Genomic DNA, 25,245 nt, shown 5'->3' with positions numbered 1-25,245 from the left:
GGTGTGACATTTAAAAAGTACTAAGAAATGATATTGAATAACATTAAAAAATACATGAAACAGAATTGTTCACATTATTTAATCATTATTTTCTTAAAATTCTATTTATTTCAGATAAAAGTACTAATTACAATCATTTTCACCATGAATAGATGCACTTGATTGACTTTTTCCTATGAATGTCGATACATTTTTTTCCGCCAACCTTACAAAACTGTTTGAAATTGTACCTATCTAAGAGGAGCTATTATTGGAGCTCCCCTCATGCCAAACCTGGCTTTTTTTAAAGTATGTTTTGAAATTAAGGATGTTTTTCTGTTGTTTTATGTTTGTCACACTGTAGGACAAAATGTCACACTAAAGGACAAAGATAGTTATTGCATGAAGTGAGTCAGAATATATGTAGTGTTTATTGTAACAGTGATAAAGGAGGACATTTGTTGGATAAGTGTTGCTTTTTCCAGGCTATTTTTTTGATGATAACCCATTGTCAATCAATAGTAATAGTACTTAACTGTGTTGAACTAATTTGTCGACTATGAAACCACTGTGAAGTTTCACTTTGTCTATGAGTTCAAATAATAGGTGAGTGCAGATGCATGTAGGCTATACTCTGCTAGTCACAAGCAGGTTTTAGTAAACCAAGTTTTAGTGGAATCCCTGTTCCATATAGTCTTGTGTGCATGCAGATTCCTTCAAATGTGCTGCTGTGTGAAGTTGCATTGTTTGCTGTTAAAGGAAATGATAGATATTATTCTCATTGTTTTAAAGGATGTTACGCCCAAAACACACCCGTGACTGATTAAGAGACATAAGAACAACCCTTTTGTGTCCAGCACCTGACAAAATCACACCATTAAATTAGTGAATGTGGACTGCCATGCCTTTAATGTCTATAAACGTGGTGCTTCTGACCATCCGTTTTTGATCGCCAAAAGAGGGACCACAATCCTCAATAGGGAAATTCCATTCTAAAACATTGCGTTACATTCATGAAGTCCACTCTATCTAAAACATCCCTACTGAAAAAATAGCAAGAAACCAATTTATGTTGGTAGCTGGTTTTAGCTGTTTTTTGCTGTTTTTTCTCCAACTATTGCTGGTTTTTGCTGGTATAACTGGTTAGGCCACCAGGTGGACATGCTGGCGTGACCATCTAAGGAAGCTGTTCATGCTGGTGTGACCAGCCTGTCGTGTGGGATACAGCTGGTGTGAGATGGTCATGCTGGTGACCAGCCTGCCAAGCTTGACATTGTAGGTGTAAGATGGCCATGCTGGTTTGCTAGAATCACCAACATAAGCTGGCATGACCAGTAAAAACCAGCAATGTAGACCAGCAACACCAACTAAAATGACCAGCGTGAGATGGTACGACATGCAAAACCAGCAGAATTACCATCGTAAGCTGCAGGTATGTTTTTGCAAGACTTTTGCTGGTCTATAGCTGGTTAACCATCATAAGGTGGTCAAACAAGCTGGTCAACCAGCAAACCACCTTAAGCTGGTCAGGCTGTTTTTTCAGCTGTTAGAGCAGTTTTTAATCATACTTGACACAATTATCTACAATGACATTATATTCGTTGGTGGCAACACTGGAAGTTCCGGGGCAGGTTGGGCCACAGGTCCTGCAGGGAGGTTCTTTCTGTTATAAAAAAAAGTTTCAGATTTATGTACTTTATATTATAGTTATTTTAGTAACACTTCAGAACATTGTATGTCGTCTCTAAAACAGCAATAAATATTTGAATTTAAGTCATTATTAGGTGTCACACCAAAGGACATTTCCTGTCACACCAAAGGACATTTAAGCTTTTGTGGCAGTTAATGACCATGCTAATACTAACTGAGCTGTCATTAGCAACTGACATCATGCATTTGCATAATATTACATAGTCCTGCTGTTAAAAATACAAATTTGAAAACAAAAATGGCATTTAGGGGTGTCACACCAAAGGACAATACAACTTAACAACTTCAGTGGTCTGAAAACATAGTTGAATATTTGAGCAATTCTGAGAGAAATTCTCACCATGTTCACTGCTCCAGGGCTTCATTAGGGTCTTCAGTCACATGACCTTGAATGGGGTCTTTCAACTAAATGTAGTTGTCCATGATTTTGGCCAACTTAACATCAGGTTGTTGCATAACACCAAAGGACATTTTTTTCTGTGACGAACTTTACGGAGTTCCTACCATTTTAGAAATGTATGTATGGGAAAAGTGATTACCACTTAGTAAAATAGACACTTGCACAATTATGCCAGGAGCGTTCATTAAAAAATTTAAGCATTATTTCCTCTATTTATAAAAGTTAACATTTATATAATTATGTTGTCTACCATCACACCATAGGACAATTTTAAGGTTTGGCTCAAAGTTCTGAAAAAACGATAAATGACTCAGGTATTAAAACAACAAATTCATGTAAAGCAAGAAAATGTTTAACCTTTTACAGTATTTTAAAATGTGAAAATGTGAAATTAATTGTGTTTTATCTTCTGTGACGGTGAAAAAGCCACGTCATGTCATCTACCCATATATAGCCTATTATTGCTCAGAATTTGGGAAACATGCATTTAGTCTGCCTTTTTTTGTTCCGTGTCAGCATTCATCCAAAAATTAGGCTATTTGACTCAACATTGAACATAATTAGCCTAAGGATTTTCCTATAGCCTACATATTATGTTTCAGTCGTTCCTCACATGAATGCCTTGAAGCTCTCCCAAGCATGAAATGCAGTCATAGAATATTATTAAGAAATTCTTTATTAACGTCTTCATGGACCAAAACAAAAACCAAAACCCATAGAGCCCGAGTGCGTCATATTTGCTCCGCGATTATAAATTGCAGCGAGATGAAACCTTTATTGCACGAAAGATCAGACGTGGGGCTTTCGAGACACTTTATAAGTTGCGCAAGGACGCACATTGCATGCTCATACCAATTGTAGGCTATATGCCTTGATGACATTAAATTGAGAAGTAGGCTATTTCCTGATTTGGGAAACTTTTAGATTTACTAATGGTCTTCTATATCATGGAAGTTTGTCACTAGAAAAGTTATATACGGTTGAATCTTTCTGTGACTACGAGGAATAGGTCCCCTTTGTCCCTCCACTGACGGGCGACAGCCTTTGTAACGGGAGGAAGACTTTTAGAAATCACTGTCACAGATTAGTTTATGCAGTAAATTGGCAGTAAATGGCCAAGTCCCTCTATAAGAAGAGAATCACATAATTAAGCACATTTGCAGGTAATAAGGATTTTGATTCATAAAGGAGAGAGATATCGACGCCTTATTAAACTTATCGCCTAAGTCATTTTTTTTCAAATTTCATTTTTTTTCTTAAATCTTATCCTCTTTATGCCTGCCACCTCTGGTGAAATTGATAAAATCTTAAATTACTTAGAACATGTATTTTTTCCCAATAATTACAATTGCCTGAATCAATAGGTCTTGATAGTGTGACTTAGGCAATATTCATTTCGCCTAAGTCAAAGTTAATTTGACTTAGGCAATTTTACATGTGTCTTAAAATGGCAACAAGGAGAAAGAAATTGTTCACTGAAGATGAAGTTATTGACATGATCCAGGGGTCATACCCAACTGGTAAGTATACTGAGAATTTGTATAACATAGGTCAGGCTATAGGCTGAATAGTGATCAGTTATGTTTTGTTTTTATTATATTAAGTCAGCCTTGGGCTACTATAAGTGAAATAGCAAGCCCATGAAGCTATCATTCAGAATGGAGTGGCTACACAATCTGTAGCTACTAAACTTTGTCTTTTCAAAATGTTTCATCTAGCCTACATGGTTTTCTTCTAATATTTCCTTGTTTCTTTTCAAACGAATCATTGACTTGTAGGAGCATCTAGCAGCTAGATCATATTATCCTTACCAGTTACTAACAAGTTAATTGCCAGTCCATAAAGCTACAGTAGTGTTTTTCTTGCATTAATGTAGGCTACCTTTAGCTTAGCTTAACATTAGCACCTTTCTTACACTTGAGCTGTGAGAAATAGGGTACCTAACTGGAATTACATAAAGAATTCCTATAGTGTCTAAATGCAGCAAAGTCATTAAACTTTTCCTTTTTGAGTACACTCCTTCATGAAGACAAATACAAGTGACCAATAGACTAAATTGACCTAACCTAATTCACCTCTCCCCTTCTTCACTGCATCATAGGAAGCCACACTACTTACAGACAACATCAGCCCACCAAACCACTGTATCATCATACGACACTGCCCCATATACACAGCACACTGCCCCCCCCCCCCCCCCACCCCCCATCACACACACACACTGCCCCTTACCAGCGTCTTATTAAGCTACATACAGTACATACAACATACTGCCCGCCACCCTCTGGATCATCAGTACGCCACTGCCCCCCATCACACACACACACACACACACACACACACACTGCCCCTTACCAGCGTCTTATTAAGCTACATCCAACATACTGCCCACTACCCTCTGGATCATCAGTATGCCACTGCTCCACACACACAGCACACTGCAACACACACACACACACATACATCATTCACCCCCTGCAGCTTACTCCCCCCCCCTTGCACTTAAATGCTTTTGCACTTATCCTGCCCCTCTACAACCCCCCCTACCCCCCCTCCATATATGCACAACAGGCGAAGGAACAAATTTCACTGCATTCTTTACTTTAGTAATAATATGCATGTGACAAATAAAACTCCTTGTATCCTTGTATCCTAAATTGAAATCTTTTCAATTGTGTATCCTAACTGTGCATTCACACCGCCGGCGACTTGAGCTTCCAAAGATTCCGGAGGTCATTAATTGTCAATGGAAGCCGGCTTCTCTCAGCTGCCAGCAGCGACCAATCCGTCGGCGTCGCGTTTTGGGCGTCTTGAGCGACTAGAGAAAGTTGAAAATGGTTTAACTTTATGGTAATGAGCTATGACGCGGTTCAGCGACCAAACGACCAGCAACGAACATAGAATGCTACTACGTCAGAGCTGCCAAAGAATCCAAGCTGATCCCAGCTTCCCACAGCGTCCTTTACAGGGCGTCCTGAGCGATTTTGGAAGCTCAAGTCGCCGGCGGTGTGAACACACAGTAACTCCTGTCTCCCCTCTCCCATCATTTTGATTGGCAAAGCAGAAGGAGACATATTGGCTCATTTGGGACCTGTACTCGCCGTGGCAGTTACAGTGCCTTCTGTGAAGGACACCTTGAAATAAACCTTGCCTTCACGGCTGTATTGAAGAGCCCACAAGTCATGTACAGTTGGATCTCCAGCCTTTTTTACTGGTCTGATGCTTGGGAAGTAAGTTCCAGTCATTTTCAGGAAATCTCACAAGCATGATGATTTCCTGAAAATTACTTGAACTTACTTCCCATGACTTGCGGGCACTTCAATACAGCCGTGAAGGCAAGGTTTATTTCAAGGTCCCTTTACAGAAGGCACTCTATGGGTGAACTGCCACAGCGAGTACAGGTCCCAAATTAGCCTAGATTTCTTTGCCAATAAAGCAAAGGAAGTTCTAGGACCTCCAGTCAATGAAACCCATCATGCCTGTTGAGTTTCATCACTTATTTTACCATTTGCCTCATCAAAGGCATCTGCTAAATAACCATAACCATAACCATAACCAATAAGCAAGAGCCCAAAGAAGAGAAAGAGAAATGAAGATGATGGGAGAGGGGAGACAGGAGTTGGGATATATAATTGAAAAGATTTAAATTTAGTGTATTGATATTTTAAGATGTACATGCATTCATAGTATGTTTAGTTTGTCTATTATTGCATTATTCTTGACAGAATTGAAGTTATGGAATTGCCTAAGTCAACATGGACATGTTCATGAAATTGCCTAAGTCATTTTGTATCTGTTATGATACATAATTTATTAAAATTATTATTACTATGTCAACAGTCATCAATTTGTATGGCCTTTTCAAAAAAAAGTGTCAATAAATATCATTCAGTTAGTTTTTGGTGAAGTTTTTTGTGTCTCCTGAAAAGTTGGAAAAAATGACTTAGGCGATTAGTTTAATAAGGCGTCGATATACACAACACTGATAAATACTTCCTCTTTCTTCGCAAAGTGAGAGCCTCGCAGAGTCGAAAAAAGGAAGTACTTACCCACTGAGCAAGCAACGTCTACGGACGTCCAAAAAACAGTGGTCTGTCCAGGCTGTGATCTGGACGTCTATTTTACAGTCAAAATGAGTTGATAAATGACACTGGGACAATAGTCCAGCCTGACCCGGTTCAGGACGTCTATAGACAGCCAACATTAGTTGCAAATAATCGTTCTACGAGGTCATAATCTGGACGTCTATAGACAACCAACATTAGTTGCAAATGATCGTTCTGCTAGGTCATAATCTGGACGTCTATTTGACAGCCAGAATCAGTTAATAAATGACATTGGGACAATAGTCCAGCCTGACCCCATTCGGGACGTCTATAGACAGCCAAAATTAGTTGCAAATAGACATTCTGCCATTCTGGCTACCGTGAGGACGTCTTCTGGATGTCTAATTAAGTCTTTCAGACGTCTTCAAGCGACGCCTATATCACACCCAGAACAACACATCTATTCAACGTCCAGGAAATACGTCTTAAAAACTTTCATTCTGGTTACTCGGAAGACGGCGACCACGTCTTCTGGACATATTTTGGACCAGTTTTTGCTCAGTGGGTAGTCTTTAGCAAGGTGAAGATCTCGCCTGGTCTAAAGACGGTGGCACCTACACCCCCCTCTTAGCAAAGTGAGAGCCTCACAGAGTTTAAAAGGATACCTGCACACACCCTGAGTAGCGATCTCAGCTGTGATTATAGGAGCCCTGTAATCATCAGATAGGATAAAAAACGCAACAGCTGCACTGATTAAACAAATACCATAGATCTCTGCGTTTACCCTCTTTGGATTGAATGAGCAGTGTTGCCAACTTAGCGACTTTGTCGCTAGATTTAGCGACTTTTGGTCGTCTCTGGCGACTGAAAATCTTATCTAGCGACTGACAACAAATCTGGCGACTTTTCCGTGTGTCTGGCGACTTTTCCCCCTCCTTGTCACTGCACTTCACGCAGCTCTGAACTCTCGTCCTCCCTCCCTCTCCCGACCCTGGCCGCCTCTCCCTCCCGCTCCCGTCCCTACACAGCTGTGTGCACCACCACGCAGGTTCAGTTCGACTACGTTCTACAGGCAGCCTCGTGCTTTAAACGAGTGGCTGCTCTGCTCAGTGGCAGCAAATGCAAGACAGCGGTCTGGATTCTGGACGCTCGAAAACGGCAGGCAGTAGTTGAGCTCGGACAGAAGAGCTTCCAAGAACTACAAGCAAGCATTAGGCTACAGATCTGTCAGCTAATCCTGGCCATCCCCTGCCATTTTATTAAATTATTGACGCCAGCTATATGACGCAAAATGAAAGTAAATAAAACAGTGATCACGCAACTTCTGTTTTCAGTGATAGGCTGACCGTGTGATAGAGCCACAATTAAACATTGTATCCATAAGTGAAGCGGGAACCTTCAGAGATTCACATAATGTGATAAAGTTCAGACTTCAATCGGTGAAAAGCAGATGCAGGGGAATAGGTAGGAAATTACTGCTTTTCAGCCACGTAGTAATGCTCATTCTGATGTAGGATCTGACAAGATAGTAAAGTAGGCCTATAGCCTATCCAGAAGTATAAAGTGTATCAATTAACATACAAGTAGCTATATTAAATTAAATATATTTGAATTAGGCTCTAAAGTTGCCTATACTGTATTAGTAGGCTATGAGAAAAGCAAACAGGCATAACGAGTTTTTAAAGGGACCTCAATGTTTTTTTTTTTTTGTTTTTTTTTGAGGGGGGGGGGGGGCACGACGTAATGACGCAATTGATATGCAAATTAGCGTGTGACGTCATCTAGCGACATTTGGCGACTTTTGGAGCTGGCTTTAGCTACTTTCCATTTGAAATAGTTGGCAACACTGTGAATGAGTTAAGTCGCGCCATAAAAGGTGAGGCAAAACATGACCTTTTTTACCTCAAACTCAAAACGGAATGTAACAGATGAGACTATGGCAATGCAGTAGCCTACCTATGTTTACTTGTGGTAGCTGATCAATATGGTTATAGTTATTTAGCAGACACTTTAATATAAAGCTGGTCTCCTTAAGCCCACCTTACATTGACAGACTTTGCAAAGATTTGGAAAAGATTTTTTAAAGACTACAGTCTCAGAGCCTCTCACATGTAAAGACAGAGTTTTAAGTCACAGTCTAATCACAGGCCAGTCTCAGATTAGGATTTGGCAAAGACTGTGGGTCACTATTTACAAGACTGCTGCTAGATTCCTTCAAATTATTTCCATCGTGCAATAGGCTACAAGTCATCATTAACAGGAACTCACATGATGGCCTACTCATATCAAAGTATTTTTTTCGCGTTTCTGCAGCATTGTTTGATGTGTGACATCACTAACAGATATAGAGTTGTTCTGTCTCGTAGAATAGCCGACTAATAAATTATAAGAAATTAAATAACAAATAATCATATAGGCTACAGCTGTCGCCTATTTTGCCCCTTCCTGTTTTCGTGTTCGCGAGAGGTTACTATTGGTTTTTAATGTTCACGTCACTATTTGCATGAGCCACGATTGAAAAGACTTCCGATAATATCAAACATGTTTGATATTGTCGTAACGGCAAAACTAGAAAAAGACTGCCTCCGACGGACTTAAAACCGCTAAGATTGGCACCTTACACTAAACGATTTAGATGACGGGAGCGCGCTGCGATTCTAGTACAACTCCCAAGATTTTGATTCTGGAAATTTAGTCGCCGACTGTTAAAACAGGCCAAAATCGTGCAATGTAAGCCAGCCTTTAGGCTTTCTCAGTAAGTAAACAGAGCCATGTGGCCAGTGGAATCGGGCGTGTTCTTACCATTCAAAAGCCAATGACACCTTCAATTGCCTGTGATCTTAGCATCTGAATGGTGATAGGCGTGTCTCCGTCCACAAAAATCCTGCCTGAACTGCTGAAAATGCTTGGATTTCTTTTTATTAGTGGGCTTGCTGTAAAGCAAGGCCCACTATAGTTCTTCTTAAGTTTTATACTTATTTATTCCCGTCCCATTTTTTTAAGACGCCTCCTCTCCTAGAGCCTTTGAGCTATCGACGCTGTTCCAACACTAAAAAATCAGGCCTGGGGCCTCATTTATAAAGGTGTGCGTAGATTCCACCCTAAAACATTGCGTACGCACAAACCTTGCAATTTGCGTACGCAAAAAAATATTCTGATTTATAAAACCGTGCGGCGCACAAGTTTACGCAGGCGGCTGTTTATAAATACCAACCTGAGTTGAATTGTGCGTGCGTGCACGAGCACCACACTCCTCCCATTGTCGTCCCACAATATCCCATAAAAGGTTCATGCAAAACGATTCATGAATATTCTAGCATTTATACCGATCATTTTATTGGCTATCGTTGACATGATAGAGACGTCACATCAATCTGAAGAAGGACGTGAAAGTTGGCTGACAGCAATATCACGTTTGACAAGTGTAGCCTACTGTGAAATAAGTATAGGTTTACCGAGTGATATAATTCTGTTTTAAAATAACTTAATAACCGTATCCTACATTTTGCCATGTATTGGGCTCATCGGCTACTGTGCACCATAGCATAAAGTGCAAGTATTAATAAACAAATACTCGTATGGCTAATAATAATGCGTGGGACATTATTTTATGTCAGATGAGTTTCTGGTTGTCTCGGAATATCTTGCAGCCTAGTAATTTGTGGCCCAAATGAGAGAAAAGACGTAAGGTGAGTGTAGATGCTTGAACGGTAGGCGTTAATAGAATACAACCTAAGAGACAATTATGGAAAAGGTTTTATGGCCTCTTATTAGGCCTACTATAGGCGCTTATATTTGGTTCACGAAAGCAATATCTCCGTACACATCCGTGGGTGTCAATGTCAGCCGAAGTCAACAGAAACCAATTTGCATTAATTCGAATGAATTTCGCGTTAGGGACACTATGAACATGAACTGTTACCTCGGCCAAGGAGGTTATGTTTTCGGTTTGTTATGCTTGGCTGTTTGTTGGCAAGATATCGGCGCTCTCGGAGTACTTTTCTAGTCTAGACTAGCAGCGCAAGTAGCCTCGCACTGTCGGGAGAGGCATTTAGGCTATATTACTATTATTAAGGAACATCAATATCAATATTAAACGTGACTTACTGAAAACGTGAAAACGTTTGCAGTTTAGTGTTAACTTGGGCCTATTTGTTGGCTACAAATCTCATAGCCTGTGATATGAATGAATGATAGTGATCACGAAGGTAGTAACATAATGAAATATTGAAGTGTTGAGATACTTTTTAATGCCCTCTGAGCTTTATTTTGTGATGTCACCATTAGATGTCGCTTATTTTCATGCATGAAAAACTTTGCGTAAGCTTTACGGACGGTCCAAAGGATGCGTGGAATTGCGCATCTTTTCACGCATAGATTTTCTTTATAAATCCCGACGTTGACGGTGAAAGGTGCGTACGCACATTTCAGCCCCGTTCACGCAATTTTTTTGTGCGTAGCAGTCTTTATAAATGAGGCCCCTGATCCGGTGTAGCTTGCTTGTTCATGGCGGATGGCTGCCGGTTGACGTTTTTCCGGTATTCCCGTTTTTCGCTGGTTTTCGGTCCCATTGAAATGAATGGGGAATATTTTTTTTGGTATTTACATTGCATGTCAATGCAATGTACTGTTATCCCTGTTCTTATTATCGGGATTATTCTTCTTCCGACCAAAATCAACGATTTATAACACTAAAACCACTTAACCGTTTGACGTCATTCAAGCATTCCTACAAAGATCTTGTAACAGAGATTTGACGATTGTATTTTTGACATTTGTGAACTTCATACTTTTTGAGATATTTACGCTAAAAGAGATTAAAATTCCCATAGAGTTTGCATTGAGACCCTTTGGCGGCAAAGATTAATTGTTACGTCAGTGCTCAGCTGTCAGTAATCAAGGATCTTTGCTGCGCTAAACCAGGCTAAACCTGAATGTTACGTCTACTCATTAAGCTGTAACAGCTATGAAAACATTCTACCATGCCGCCACATCTGCTGTAAACCAGGACGTTATCGTCTTGTCTCCTGTTAGGCTACTCCTTACTTGATTTGTTTATACCGTTACAGTAACCGGTTTGCTCTCGGTAACGTTATCAACAGCTAAAAACAATCTAACCTAACGTCAACGTAAATGTAACACTGTATTTAGCTAACGACAACCAAACTTGCTCCAGGCTAGGTTAAACGTTGGGTAGGCTGCAAGGCCAACAGGGCTTACACAAGGGCTTTTAGCCATCTCGACAGAGCAGCCTACACGACTGATCTTCACCCAGCGTTTTAAGTGAAGTCAAACCTGATAGACATTTAGGTTCAAGCCTTCTTCTCACAGTAGTTTCTAGCACAAACTGCATTGCTATCATTTTCACGTTTGTTAGCAAGCTAGTCGATTCAGCTATAGGGACTTGCCAGCCAGGCAATGATTTAAAGCTTTCGGTATCATTCACAAATTAAAAACCTTTGTTAACAGCTTATTGTACATTCCTATTAGGACAATCACACACCTGACACTTCGAAGAACATACTAGCTCATCCTGTAATATAGCCTACATAAAATATCCTACAGTAAGCTAACGTTACATTTGCTAGATATCCCACCTGTTGCTGCATCATCGTTGCTTGGCATTGTTTGAGATTGTATTCCGTATTCCAATGGTGTCTAAGTCTATATGGCCTACTTTTAACCTGCATTAGTGTAGATATGAAGGCTATAAGCTATCCTACCAGTCGTTTCACTGTAGGCTACTAAAGTGTCAGCTCTTGCAACTCGTTTGAAGTTGGCAACTTCATTTCAGTCTTTTAAATTCTAATAAATGAGTTATTTTCCATAATATATCCACAATTTTGATGCATTTTCATAAATCACTTTTTAAATGTGACTTTCCAAGTAATTTCAGTGGGATTGCAATTGGGTTATTGTTATTTATCTATTCTTCTGTGTAGCCTAGTTGTCTTTTTAACTATAGGCCTAATATGTTTTACAGTCAGCAACCTTTTTGCATTTACATGCAATGGTAATTCCTTCCATGGAATTACATTTTCTAGTTTTTTTTTGGCAGCCTTTTTTTTAAGCATTGTTGACATAATATAAGTCATTAGCTAAGTTAGCTAATCAACCTGGTTAGCATAGTTAGCATTTTTTATCAAAACTGCTAGAAATCATCAGCTAAGTTAGCGAATCAACCTGGTTAGCATTGTTAGCTTAGCTAGCATTGTTAGCTTAATCAGCAAGTTTTAGCATAACTGCTAGAAATCATTAGCCAAGTTCGCTGATCAACCTGTTTAGCATAGTTAGCATTGTTAACAAAACTGTTAGAAATCATCAGCTAAGTTAGCTAATCAACCTGGGGGGTTGGGGGGTTCCATCATTCTCGCTAATAAAGGCGGCGCTTAAGAGAAATAACCTGGCTTGAACTAGCACCAACTTTTACTTGGAGCTGTTCCATTAACTTATGTTAGCTACATCTTGGCCTCGTTTATTTGAACGAGGCTTAAATCAGCTTCCTGTCTGCTCGTGCACGAGGTAGAAAAGTGGACCGAAACAATAGATTGACGAAAAGAGGATATAATGTCGTGAAATTAAGGCAAACTAGACGATTGCAGTTCGATTTACAAGCGCCATCTACAGGATTTTCATCGGAAGTAATCAAATTGAACACAGAGTGAAAAAAATATATAGTTGCCTACAGAAAAGGATAATAACGCAATCGTAGGCTACTGTAAATCGCTAAACAGCCTAATTATGATGTTTTGAATTGTGACTTTGATTGTCTTCACTCTGAACAAAATGAGTGAATAAGCAGGCTATTTAAACTCAAAACAACTTTGGCATAGGCTATTCAACAATAAAGATAACCTACGTTTGTAGATAAAAGGGTTCACTCTGAAATATTTTTTCGGTGGTCATAAAATAAATTAGTAGCCTAATTGTCCTGGGAGTATTGGGAGAAAACCTAGCCTATTGTCTCCCATAAGCATATAGTTCTGCCAAAGTGTTTGTGAAATATAATTATCTGAAATGCAATATTGGCTTTCAATATGTCATTTCATATTTAATTTGTGTAATACAGTTGGTTTGATATCCGAACTATAGGCCTAATCAATAGACTATATGAAGCGGTTTTAATTATTATAGCCTTTACAGAATTAGGCTATAGGCTGGCTTGCCTTGCATCGTATAGCCCACTGACAGCCTGCCTACTGTCACTGAACAAGCTACTGTACATGACCCTTTATCAATAGTGATGCCTTTCAAACTAAACATGGCAATATTATTGTGTTAACATAGCCTAAATATACCTAGATTGATATCCTGTCACGCTGGGCATGACACCACGAAAGACGTACTTTATGCAGAGCCGCAAAATTCCTTGGACCACACACAGATCAAGTTCAAACAATGTAAGTTGCATAATTTTCAGAAATTCTTTGAAACTAGCGAATAGGTAGCCTTAATCAATGCTTGCAACACTGTCGGAAAAAAGTTTCTCCTTCTATTTTTTAAGTTGTAGGCTACAGGTGACGATAGCACAGGCTGACGGAACCAACGGTTTGGGACTCGTTTTCCGACTGGTGTTTTTTTTTTGCAACACAGATTAATTTAGCTCGGCAGTTAGACTGCCACCAGAGAGGGTTAAAGCGGAGCGAGAGGCGCAAACGTTCGATCATTTCCGCGTTCTGTCTTCACAAGGGGGAGGGGGGCTAAATCCCCCTTTAAGCAGACCTGCTAACATTCAAACTGAACTGCTTGCCGATCTGACAGAGATCGATATCCCACTATGACGTCTTTGCAACACGCCTCTTTAAGCAGACAGGAACTGTTCGAATTTTGCTTCCATAGAGATGCATTACGTTGCTCTATCTTGTCAATAATTAAGGATCTTTGCTGCCACCGACCAGGTTAGTTCAGAAGCATATGTTACCCCAGCAACTCAGCTGAGATTCCTGTTAGCGGGAGTAATGGAACTGAACTCTCTCTAAAATTAGCGAGGCTTATCAAAGTTGGCCGCGATTTACGGGTAGCAACTGCTAGAAATCATTAGCCAAGTTCGCTGATCAACCTGTTTAGCATAGTTAGCATTTTTGCAAGCCCACTCTTGCAGGTCCTCGGATATGCACATTTCTAGTTCTTCTTAAAAATCGCCATCAATAGTAATAATAATAATAACAAATATATATTTGAAAACTAGAAGATCTAAGTTTTCTCGTGGTGCCACTTACATGTTTCTAGGTTTAAAACTCGCGGAGTGTCAGACGTGTGTTTGGAACTAAAAGGAAATGAGTAAATGAGGGCACATGTGCACGCAGTGACCAGCAGCTTGTAGCTTGTAGTGTATTGTCTTCATTTGTTTGTTCTGTTTGTTTTCTTTACAAAAGTTTATTTTCGCCAGTAAGCGTAAATAACTGAACATCACTCGCTATTAAGGACTAACAGCATGCCGAGATGGAGTGGGGTGTTTCGCATTAGTTGTTCTATGGGCTTGTCTGGGAGCAGGCTGGCATACTACGACAAACCCTACCCGGATCGTATACTCCAGAGACTTGTGAACGCCGGGCCACCTCCGGACCTGCTGTTCCCCAACACCACAGAACTCTACGCTGACAGGACAAACGAAAACTTTTCCAGCTCATCGCGCCACAGAACCAGGAAGCGAGGCAGGAGAGGCGGGGTACGGCAGCGATCAAGACGGTCCTTGGCACGCATCCCTCTGCCTTCAATCATCCTAGCCAACACAAAATCACTACGGAATAAAACGGACAATTTGCAGGCCCTTGTTCCCTACCAACATGAGTACAAGAACTTGTGTATCCTCGCCCTGACTGAAACTTGGTTGGGGGAGATGGATACCGATGGCGACCTGGAGATTGATGGTTTTGGGTTGCCATTACACATGGACCGGGATGCCTAAACTACCGGCAAGACGCGCGGAGGTGGTGTCTGTCTGTACATAAACGAGCACTGGTGTGAAACAACACTAGTAAGAGAACAACTGTGTACAAAGGACATTGAACTATGGAGAATTCGGGAATTCCCCCAATTATTCGTGACTGTTGTTTATATCCACCGGAAAGCCAATGAAAGCTCTGCATTGGAATTAATCCAACAGTCAGTGAATAAACTACAGGCACTTTCTCCCGATGCCCCCAATCTGATCCTGGGTGATTTCAACCACTGCTCGTTAAAAAAGGCACTGAAGTGTTTTCATAAATATGTACGTTGCCCCACCAGAAAAGGCAAGATTTTGGACCAATGCTATGGTTCAATCAAAGGTGCTTTTGACTCTATCCCTCTCCCTCCCCTGGGTTCTGCTGATCACAAAGCTGTGCACCTCATCCCAGCCTATCGCACATGCCTGCAGAGGGGAAAGTGAAATTATGGACTGAGGAGGCTAAACTGACCTTACAGGGGTGCCTGGACTGCTCTGTGTGGGAGGAGTTTATTCAGTCATCCCAAAACATTAAGCTGGGCATACACTGTGCGATTTTTTCAATCGCGGTATTCTGCTGCTGCTCATACTGTACGAGTGAATTCGCAGGGGCAGCTCACGATTCCTGTTCTCACACTACACGATCCGATGGTCGGATGCGATTTGACTGCTCACACTGTACGTCCATATCACAACTCGTCGGACTCTTTTATCTGGAACTTTATCAGCTGTGCTGCCATGCGGCTCCGTGTTGTCTAATTGCTTTCAGTGTTGCCAGGTCACGTGAGGAGAAATACGCAGCAGGGTCTCTGAAAATAAGCCATAATAAACACACAACCCCAAAAGGTTATTGCATCCCCTCCCCGAACCCCTTTTACATTTCTGGGGTGGTCATAGAGGAGCCTACAGTGAGAGTCGACGCAGCTGCATAGCCTAGGTTCAAAATGCCCCCTGTGTAGTATAGGCTACGTGTAGGCGCTGCGTGCAACCAGCAACTTCACACAAAATCAAGCCCAAGTCACTTAAAATAAGCAGACTATGGCAACACCTTTTGTTTTGTTGTCCGTATCTGTGTTCGTGCATGTGTAGTGTGACAGGTTGAGGTAAATCGGCTCAAACAGTGCTTCAACAGTGCGATAGACTCACGAGGGGCGACCAGGATTTCAAACAAGTTTGATATTCTCCCGATTGATCGGGAGGTGGTCGGGAGGTGGTCGGGAGGTGGTAATCGCTTCTCATTACCCCATGTATACTACACGATGCGAGACGCACAACTGAGCCAAAATTCGGCCCGATCCCCAAAATAGTCGCATGACTCAAAAATCGTGGCAAAATGGGCCAAAAATCGCACAGTGTATGCCCAGCTTGAGCTCACTGATGTAGTCAGCTCATGGGTGACATACTGTGAGGACACTGTCATCCCAACCAAAGTTGTCAAAACATACCCCAATAACAAGCCCTGGGTACGTTAAATAAGAAGGGCTAAGCTAGAATACAAACACAAAGTGGAGATGAAACTAAGCACCAATAGCCTAGGCTCAGCATTGGACTCTGTAAAAACTATGGTTATAGCCTGAAGAGCCAGACCCACATCAAGATGTAGGGTCTGGACACTCACCATAGACAGGGCTCAATCGGAGGGGTGGGATAAACAGTTGTCTATCAAATTCCCTCCCCGCATAACGCTAAACGAATCATCTTCTTGTTTTCAAGTAGCAGCAGGATGCGTAACCTTCCCTCTCCACGCAATAGGATAATGCTAAACGAATCATCTTCTTGTTTTCAAATAACAGGATGCGTTACCGTCGCAACTTCTGGTCGCATGTCAGTCACCATTATGTTAAGCCCTGTGATTGGCCCGCTGGTGCTGGGGGTTCTCAGCTCCCTGCCTCAATGTTGTTTAAACAAATTGTTTAAAACAAATTTTAAAAATGAAATTTCAGACCTTAAACATAACCTGCTATCCACCACCCAGCCAGCACCCTGCTTTTCCCTACAGAGTGTGGTTAAGACTTTCAAAGTCTGCAAACTCAAAACAAGCCCAGGACCAGACAATATTTCTGGTCGTTTGCTCTCCTGCTGCGCAGAGCAACTTGGCCCTATTTTTAAACACATTTTTAATTTGTCTCTGGACCTTAAGACAGTCCCTGACTTATGGAAACAATCCACGATAGTTCCCATTGCTAAAAAGTGCATGGGGGTGAGTAAGAGAAAGAGCTGCAGGGGGTGAATGATGTATGTGTGTGTGTGTACGTGTGTTCGGGCACCAAGGGACACCCAGGAGCAACAGGGGCAAGGAAAAACTCCCTCGTTCAGGAAGAAACCTTGGGCAGATCCACGGCTCAAGGGGCCAACCCAACTGCCTGGGGTCGTAGAGGGAGCCTGTAAGTGTGTGTGTGTGTGTATGTGAGTGGCGGGGAATCCTAAGGTGGGGTAGGAGGTCAGTCAGGTGTTTTTGTAAAAGTTGAAAACTATTGTAAGTGTTGTGGAGTGCATGGAGAAGTGTGATATGAAGTGCCGCAGTCAGGTGTGTGTGTGTGTGTTAAAATGTGTTTGTGAGTGGAATGAATGTGTGCAATTTCAGTATAGTGTGAGTTCATGATTCGGATGGCCTGAGGATAGAAGCTTCTCCTGAGTCTCTCAGTTCTGGCCTTATGATATATAGGCATCTTCTTGATTATGATGATGTATAGACACTGTCCACTTAAAAAGGTTGCTTAATCATACTGTGGTCTATATATGCATGTTGATAGTTCCAGAACATTCAAGTTTTACGTTAACTCATTTTGAACTCTTCAATAAAAGAAACTCTGAGTTATCTGACCAACTGCTATAGTTTGTTTAACCCATATTATGGATGTATTTCAATGAGAAGATTAATAAAACATTGTTTAGGAGGATCATGGAATATTAAATGCAAACAACTTTCCATTACAATGAAATTGCAAGAAAATAACCGTACCGGGTAATTTTTGACCCGCTTCAATGTCAATGTGGTAAAGTCTTGGAGCTTTGTAACTGGCACCATTTGATTCCATGGCCTTGAAAATGTTGGTTTAGCAGTTAGAATGAACAATTTAGCTTATTCAGAAGTAGAGCTTTTACTAATTAAAGTTGTATGCAAATTAGTGCATATTTAATTAGATAAAGCCTAATTTGCATATTGCATATTTACCCTATTCAACTGTGTCTCGCCAATATAACAACGCCCATCTTTTAGACTTCAATATGGCCGCCATAAAGACACCTGAGCAAATGCAAACATTGATTTTCTGACTCCTTATCCCTTTATGGGGCAAATAACCATATGTAGTCACTTCCGCACACACTGAAAATTCCCTCCCCCTGCCTCCATTTGGAGTCATTTTCTCTCAGCCAATTAGGGAAGATCAAGCTATCTTACAAATATTGACATCATAGCATCTGACCAATCAGCAGTGGACTGCCGCACCTCAAACACAACCATCTGGCAGAAATCACATACTTGAGGTTTTTGAACCTGGCTCATGCCACAACTATCATAATAGCATCAAAACTAAACATTGATTGTTGTTATTTGCATAGCATTTTTAAAAAATAGCATATTGTTTGGCTAAAAACTAAATGCACTATATTTGATCATATGCCCTGTTCACATAAGTGGCACAAGTGTCCATTTTTACACATATGCCTTATGTATGTATCTTTTTAATTTAATCAAATGGCACAGGTGCTTATGGTTAGTGTGAGACCTAGTACTGTGTGCATTTATTTTAATGACTCAATACTGGTTAGTGATAAAACACAATCATGAGCAAATATAAGTGGTACTTTAGTGATTATAGTTGTATTTATTTTTATACACCGGTTCATAGGAGTATAGCATTCATAGTACTAAGCACCTGTGTATGCCATTTATGCCATTTAATTATATTAAAAAGATACATGGGGTCACGAGTCCATGTACCAAGTTTGGTTTTGATACATGCAGGGGTTGCTGAGATATAAGCTCACTTTCTGTTTGGCGGCTTCGCCGCAACTTCGATTGGCTGTTACGGGTGAACGGTAAAAGTTCCGAAGAAAAAACTGAAATGGGCTGGTGAGGCATCAGCCGAGGATGCTCTGTGTCAAGTATGGTGTTGATCAGACAATTTTTTTCAAATTCACTCTCTGTACTTTTTTTCCCCCCAGACAGGCAAAACATATGGTAACTTCATTGGCCTTGATTTGCTATGCAAAGCTGAAAAATATTGATAACATAGTTTAACATCCCCCATTAACTTTCTGAAGTTAAAATGTAGAATTTCCAAAGATTTAATGAGTGCCCTATAAAGGGTCAAAAATTTATAGTTTAGCAAATCCCCCAAAAATTCCCACGAAATTACAAAGTGAACCTGACTATAAAGTTGATGTGAGTCAGGTGAGCGAATACTTTTGGCAATTTAGTGTATGTTGCTGAGGTTGAATGTTGGAGGGATTGTTTTGCAATGCAATGAATTTAAATACCTTGCTGAACAAACACAATATGTCATAAAGTCATAATACATGAGCTGATTTGGCTGAAACTTCACAGGTTATTAATTATTATGGTAATGATATCCACATGCCAAAAATGCATGGTATAGTGCAACTAGATACAATGGCTATTTCACTGATTTTACCTCTACCATTTCCAGGTGTTTATATTATGAGGGGGTCAGGAGGGAGGCCCCCCCTCCCTCTCCACCACCTGGCAAGTAGGCTGAAATCAATGGTAACCCAATGGACAAGGATTAAAGGATACAAGAGCATCCCCCCTCAAAGACTTTTCTCAAGGACAGAAGTTTGTGCATATTGAAAAATGCATATCTGGCATAGCGCCAGCATCTAGCAATTATAATCGTGGCACATAATCACCGGGAGAAGGGTTTTTTTCCTTCATCAGAGCTGTAAATTAATTGAAATATATTTTTTTAATAAAAACAAAATGTGTCATAAATAGAGGTCATCGTGGAGGGGTGTAAGTACTGAGAAACAGGCAGATGCAAAACGAAAATCACAGCTTTTTCAATGGCCAATAGCCTAGTTTAAACAGTGAAAGTCTCCCTCACTAACTCAGCAATAGACGAGCTCTGCAGCAGCAGCAACAGGATCTTTTTCCTCTCCCATTGAGTAGCCACTCGCTCCACGCACAAGGAACCACACCAATTTTACATAGGTCTCTCAGGGTCACATGGGTTCATATGTTGTAGCCCTATCAGATTTTAGTGAGAGAGACAGTGCAAAATAGTTTAGCTAATCATTTGTTTAACTACAAGATATGAAGACAGTGCCAGTGTGTAGACTTGTTTTAGCTAATTGTTTGTTTATATTTTATATATTTGATTTGATACACATTGTTATTTATTTTAGGTTTATTGTAACAGAGCAGGAAATTAATTGCAATTTCATGCAAGTTGTTTTGTGGTAGAAATACCGTTACCGGCAAATCGAAGGCTAGGCCTACACAAATAGGCCTACTCATACTCGGTTTGAAACAATATCATTGTGCCTCACTGCTAATCACTAAAAGTGTGTTATTATAGGCTAACCAAACAAACTTGGTTAACTTACTCAGGCTGACACCACAGATAGCAAGTAGAGTGACTTATCTTAGGCTACAGTGTAAATATATTGGCATTGGCAATATTGGCAATCAATGTATGGGCAATGCTGTAATGAATATATTGGCAACATTGGTCAGACTGATGTGCCCCCTTCAGAATGATCAGATGACCATCCCATCCCCCACGCGCAACAAATGAACCTGGAACAGTGCAGTTCTGCTAAATAAAATATGATTAACTCAAGGGGGGATTAAAGTCGCGTTCTCTCCAAAGTTATTTACTCAAGACCATAATGGCATCTTGGGTAATGTCAAAGACAATATTGTCTTTTGAACGTACTGTCAAAGAAAACTTGGGCGATGTCAAGCCACGTTATGCCGATAGCCCAGATGAGAACTTGAAGGCAATCGCGGATGTCACTGTTGAGATCAGTGATTTCAGCCCACAAAAATCCCAACGTTAGCAATGAAATTACTGTCTCTTACTAACACAGAAATGTGCACCGCAAAGGTCTGAATGTGAATGTCACTGTTAGACTACTAATGTGAGGTAAGAGGTGGTCTAGTCATAATGTCTCGTCTGGTGCCCTTCTCTCGGTTTGTAATGTCTGTCCTGTGTTCACAATGTTTAGCCTTCCATGCACGGCATGTTTGACAGCTAGCATGACGCTGATACCAGCTGTAGCCTAGGCTATCCTACACTGCAATACAATATTCTACTGTTTCTTGTCTGACGGTCAACATTTACAACAGAGATAAGATTGATGTGATTTGAAACAACAGTCAGAGACCAACAGTGATAGGTTAGGCTACATACCCCATTTTGCTTGGATATTCAAATTGACGCGGTCGTGAAACAGCGGAGAGGCGTTTAAATGTTTTCTGGTATGGTGGACTGAAGTGGTTTCAGGATGAAGTTCCCATTAGTCCGACATGATTTCCAATACAATTAGATAGTAAATTCCACCGATAAAAGTTAACTCCAATTAACGTTGACGTACTGTTCCATGATGATGACAAGCATCGGTGCAGATAAAAGAAAACAGGGTATCGTCATTCTCAATCAGGCATTCACGACAACCGACACAGAAGATGATTGGCAGACACATTCCAATAGTGTGTGGGGAGCAAATTAAGGTACTGCTGTATTTTTAGTCGATGCTGACAGGGAATAGGCTACAAGTTTGTGTGTAAAGTGCACAAGTTCCAGTCTGTCAGCTCGTTAACGCTTATCCATCTAAAACAAACATTTGCGTATCCGTGCTCATCCTTGCCGAATCCAACTTATTATCTTTCGAAGGACATAACTTGGGTTTATTCACCCGTGAGCGCCGCTGAACCGTGAAAAAAATCATGGGAGCTCGCTAGATTAGTCACACGGGGAAACCACGAAGCAGCGGTAGCACACAGACTGGGCGATAGAAATCCACAGAAATATGTTGGAGTCGTGTCAGTGAAGAAACGTATCTTTGTTTGTAAGTTTTTTTTGTTTAGATCACAAGTCTATCGTACGCCCATATCTCTTCCTCGAATAAAAAAACTACAGAATTTCCAGACGGTATCCATCCTGTGCGCAGAACAGCAGGCTCGTCGCTTGCTCAGGATTAGGCTATAGCCTAAATCAGGCCAAACCAAATCGTCAAATCTAGCTTTGCCTATTAGGCGATAAATGACAGTGATTTAACTGAAGAATTCGCAATCTAAATAACATCATAACTGCTCTATATCGTTCAGATTTCATTCGTCTACGAACCGCCATAATCTCCACTAATTTGATGACATTATTGCCGCTGTCCCCAGTTGGAGAATACTTTTGTGACGTCACAACGACTACCCTTTATGTGACGTCATATAAGAGCGAAGCGAGGAAAGGGCACTGTTACTCTGCGTTCAGACAAAGTCCTTATAAGTGTCTCTGGTTCAGACCATAGACCTAAAAGAAATGGACAAACAGACTCCGTTGTTCTCAATGGGAGGGGGCTGAAACAAAAATCCGTTTACTTTCCATCGTACTGCGCAGACTCGTACTCATTTTGTGACGTTAGCCATCCTGTACATAGGGAGGGAAAGTGAAAACCAGCGCCCCAAGCGGTTGCGTTCCTATCGAAGAGCAGCTCCAATGTTAAGTCCCATAGACTGACTTTTCAAATAAATACTACGCAGCTATACCAGCGATTTTATCCACCAAAAATATTTTTCAGTCTGCATACTATAATAATCTACTAACTGTGAAAATATCAGACCCTATTTCGCCTTATTTTAAAACAACGTAATTGCTCGTTTCATTTCATAAATGGACTACAACTACAAGTGATGTGACACCCTTCGACGACGTTACTCACCTAGCATGGTTTGTTTATTAGCCTGTTAGCTGGTTAGTTAGTAGACAATCACACTTACTGCCAGCTCTTGTGTGAGGAGCAAAACACAAGTTATCCCAACATAAAGGTAATTACCACGCGGTTTACATCGCTCTCTGTTATTACAAAAATATGTAAAACCAGTTAAGCAAATTGCCGTTTTGATCAGTTGGAGATGAAGCGCCCAAACTGGTGACGTCAAATGCTATTGTAGCTACTGTAGTTCGTTATCACCATGTTACAAACAAACTCAAAACAATTAAACTGATCTTAAAAAATAAAGTATGACCACTAGAAGCAATAGAGCTGACCTAAATGCATAGCATATTGAAGGCATTTAACTAAGTTCCCATCATGGGCCGAGATATATTTTTTCTAAAAGAAAATCCCATCCCCTCCCACTAGCCTCTAGGAACGCAACCACTAGATTACTTTCCCTCCCTATTGCTGTAACTCGTCTGATAGATGGGATTTTCCGAATAACTGTCAATCCATTATTAACGTTCGTTTTTAATATTATTATTATGTTTACTTGCCTCTAGGTAGTGCTTTACCCTATCAAACAGTAGGCAACCGTAGGCTACACGCTTTTTCACTGATCTTGCGAATGACTTTCCGTCATGGTTTTCGTGCAGGCTGGACTGAGCTTCTTATCCAAACATTACGGGGAATCTCCTGTCGAACGTTAGCTTCCCTCCAACCGACATGCTAACTATACTTCTTTACGGGAAACCAACGTTATATATGGGGAAGAAGTGAATTAGTTTTGCCTTCGATACCCTATATAGAATACACAGAAGCTATAAGGGCGACACAGGGCACATGTTATTTGAAGTTATGGGATCGCAAAAAAATCTGCAATCTATGGCCGTCCATGGAAGTTAGCAGAGCGTTGATCACCAGCTTAATTCGTGTCTCTACTTCCGGAAATATGCCTGCCCCCTTGGTTCAGACCAAGACCGTCAAAAGCGTCAAGAGCGCCGGAAATCATTCATTTTCTATGGAGAGTCGGCGTTACCGGCGTCAAAAGCGTTCTGGGCGTGAGCGTGGCTTCATGAGTTTCATGGGCATCAAAAAAAAGTTGAGCCTCAGTTAACTTTATGGTAATGAGCTATGACACGGTTCGGCGTCAACTAATCAGAATGTCAAACTCGCAGGATTGTTGCTTGTGGTTTGTCCGAATGTTTCACGTCATGGCTTTGACGCTTTCGGCGCCGAACTGGGTTGAGCGTCGAGCTATGAGCTTCACCAGCGACTTAGACGCTTTTGACGGTCTTGGTCTGAACGCACAGTTAGCCTATTAGTCCAGGCAAAGTAAGGCTTGACCCAAAACTAATTGCAACAGAATTCATTTATGTATTTATTTTTTCATTTTTATATTTCAATTGGTGATCTAAACACCATAGTAAAAGTCCATGAAAATCCAATTGGTGGAAATATGTTAAATTGAGGGTTGTTTTTATGCATTTATCCTCAGGAAATACTGACAAAACAGCAATTAGAATGTTTTTAGAATAAGCATTCTAAAGAATATTGGACCCCATACACCCCATAGCGGCCGCTGCCGGCCGTTCTGTATTCTCCTGTAGCGGCCGGCGACGGCCGCTGACGGCCACCTCCAAGCTGAGAAGAATTCCTCTATTGGATTGAGAAATGGGCTGTAAGGGGGCAGGAACAGAACTATGACATTGAGGTGATTGTTGAACCAATCTCTGACCAGAGCAGCCCGGTGGAAACTGACATTATCCCAGATGACAACAAACCTGGGCTGCTCTGGTCTGTTCTGTAAAATTGTATAAAGTGTATCCAAGAATGTAATTATAAGTCCTGTATTGTAGGGCCCTAAGGTGGCATGGTGATGCAGGACTCCTTGAGTGCTAATTGCGGCACACAAGGTGATATTTCCTCCACGCTGCCCAGGGACATTGATAATGGCCCTTTGTCCTATGACATTACGGCCCCGGCGCCTGGTTTTAGCCAGATTGAAGCCTGCCTCATCCACATAAATAAACTCATGTGGCTGCTCGGCAGCATCAAAATCCAGAACAGTCTGTAACAGAAAATATTGACCTGCACATATTCCTGGCGCACATCCTTAACTCTGTCGCTGTTTCTTTGAAACGGCACCCTGTAGAGCTGTTTCATGCGGAAATTGTGAGTCTTCAAGATGCGATGAGTGTGGTAATGCTGACCCTTTGTATGTTGCGGAATACAGCATTGTTGGCAATTATGCGCTGTTGCAATTCTCTGAGCCGAATTGC

The 25,245-nt window shown here is 41.0% G+C and overlaps 1 protein-coding gene across 1 annotated transcript in view; it reads right to left on the bottom strand.

The window, feature by feature from the left end:
- LOC134101313 (homer protein homolog 1) overlaps positions 1-22,293 on the bottom strand; it is a 94,683-nt gene extending 72,390 nt beyond the window's left edge. Inside the window, exon 1 of the mRNA XM_062554914.1 lies at positions 21,442-22,293. Within this exon, the coding sequence (XP_062410898.1) occupies positions 21,442-21,446 (5 nt within the window). The 5' untranslated portion in view covers positions 21,447-22,293. The remainder of the gene's footprint in view (positions 1-21,441) is intronic.
- Between the last annotated feature and the right edge of the window lie 2,952 nt (positions 22,294-25,245).

Source organism: Sardina pilchardus, chromosome 14 (genome assembly GCF_963854185.1).
Source record: "Sardina pilchardus chromosome 14, fSarPil1.1, whole genome shotgun sequence".
NCBI lineage: Eukaryota > Metazoa > Chordata > Actinopteri > Clupeiformes > Clupeidae > Sardina > Sardina pilchardus.
Note: the sequence above shows the minus strand (reverse complement) of the source record. Positions and strands in the feature narration are given on the sequence as shown.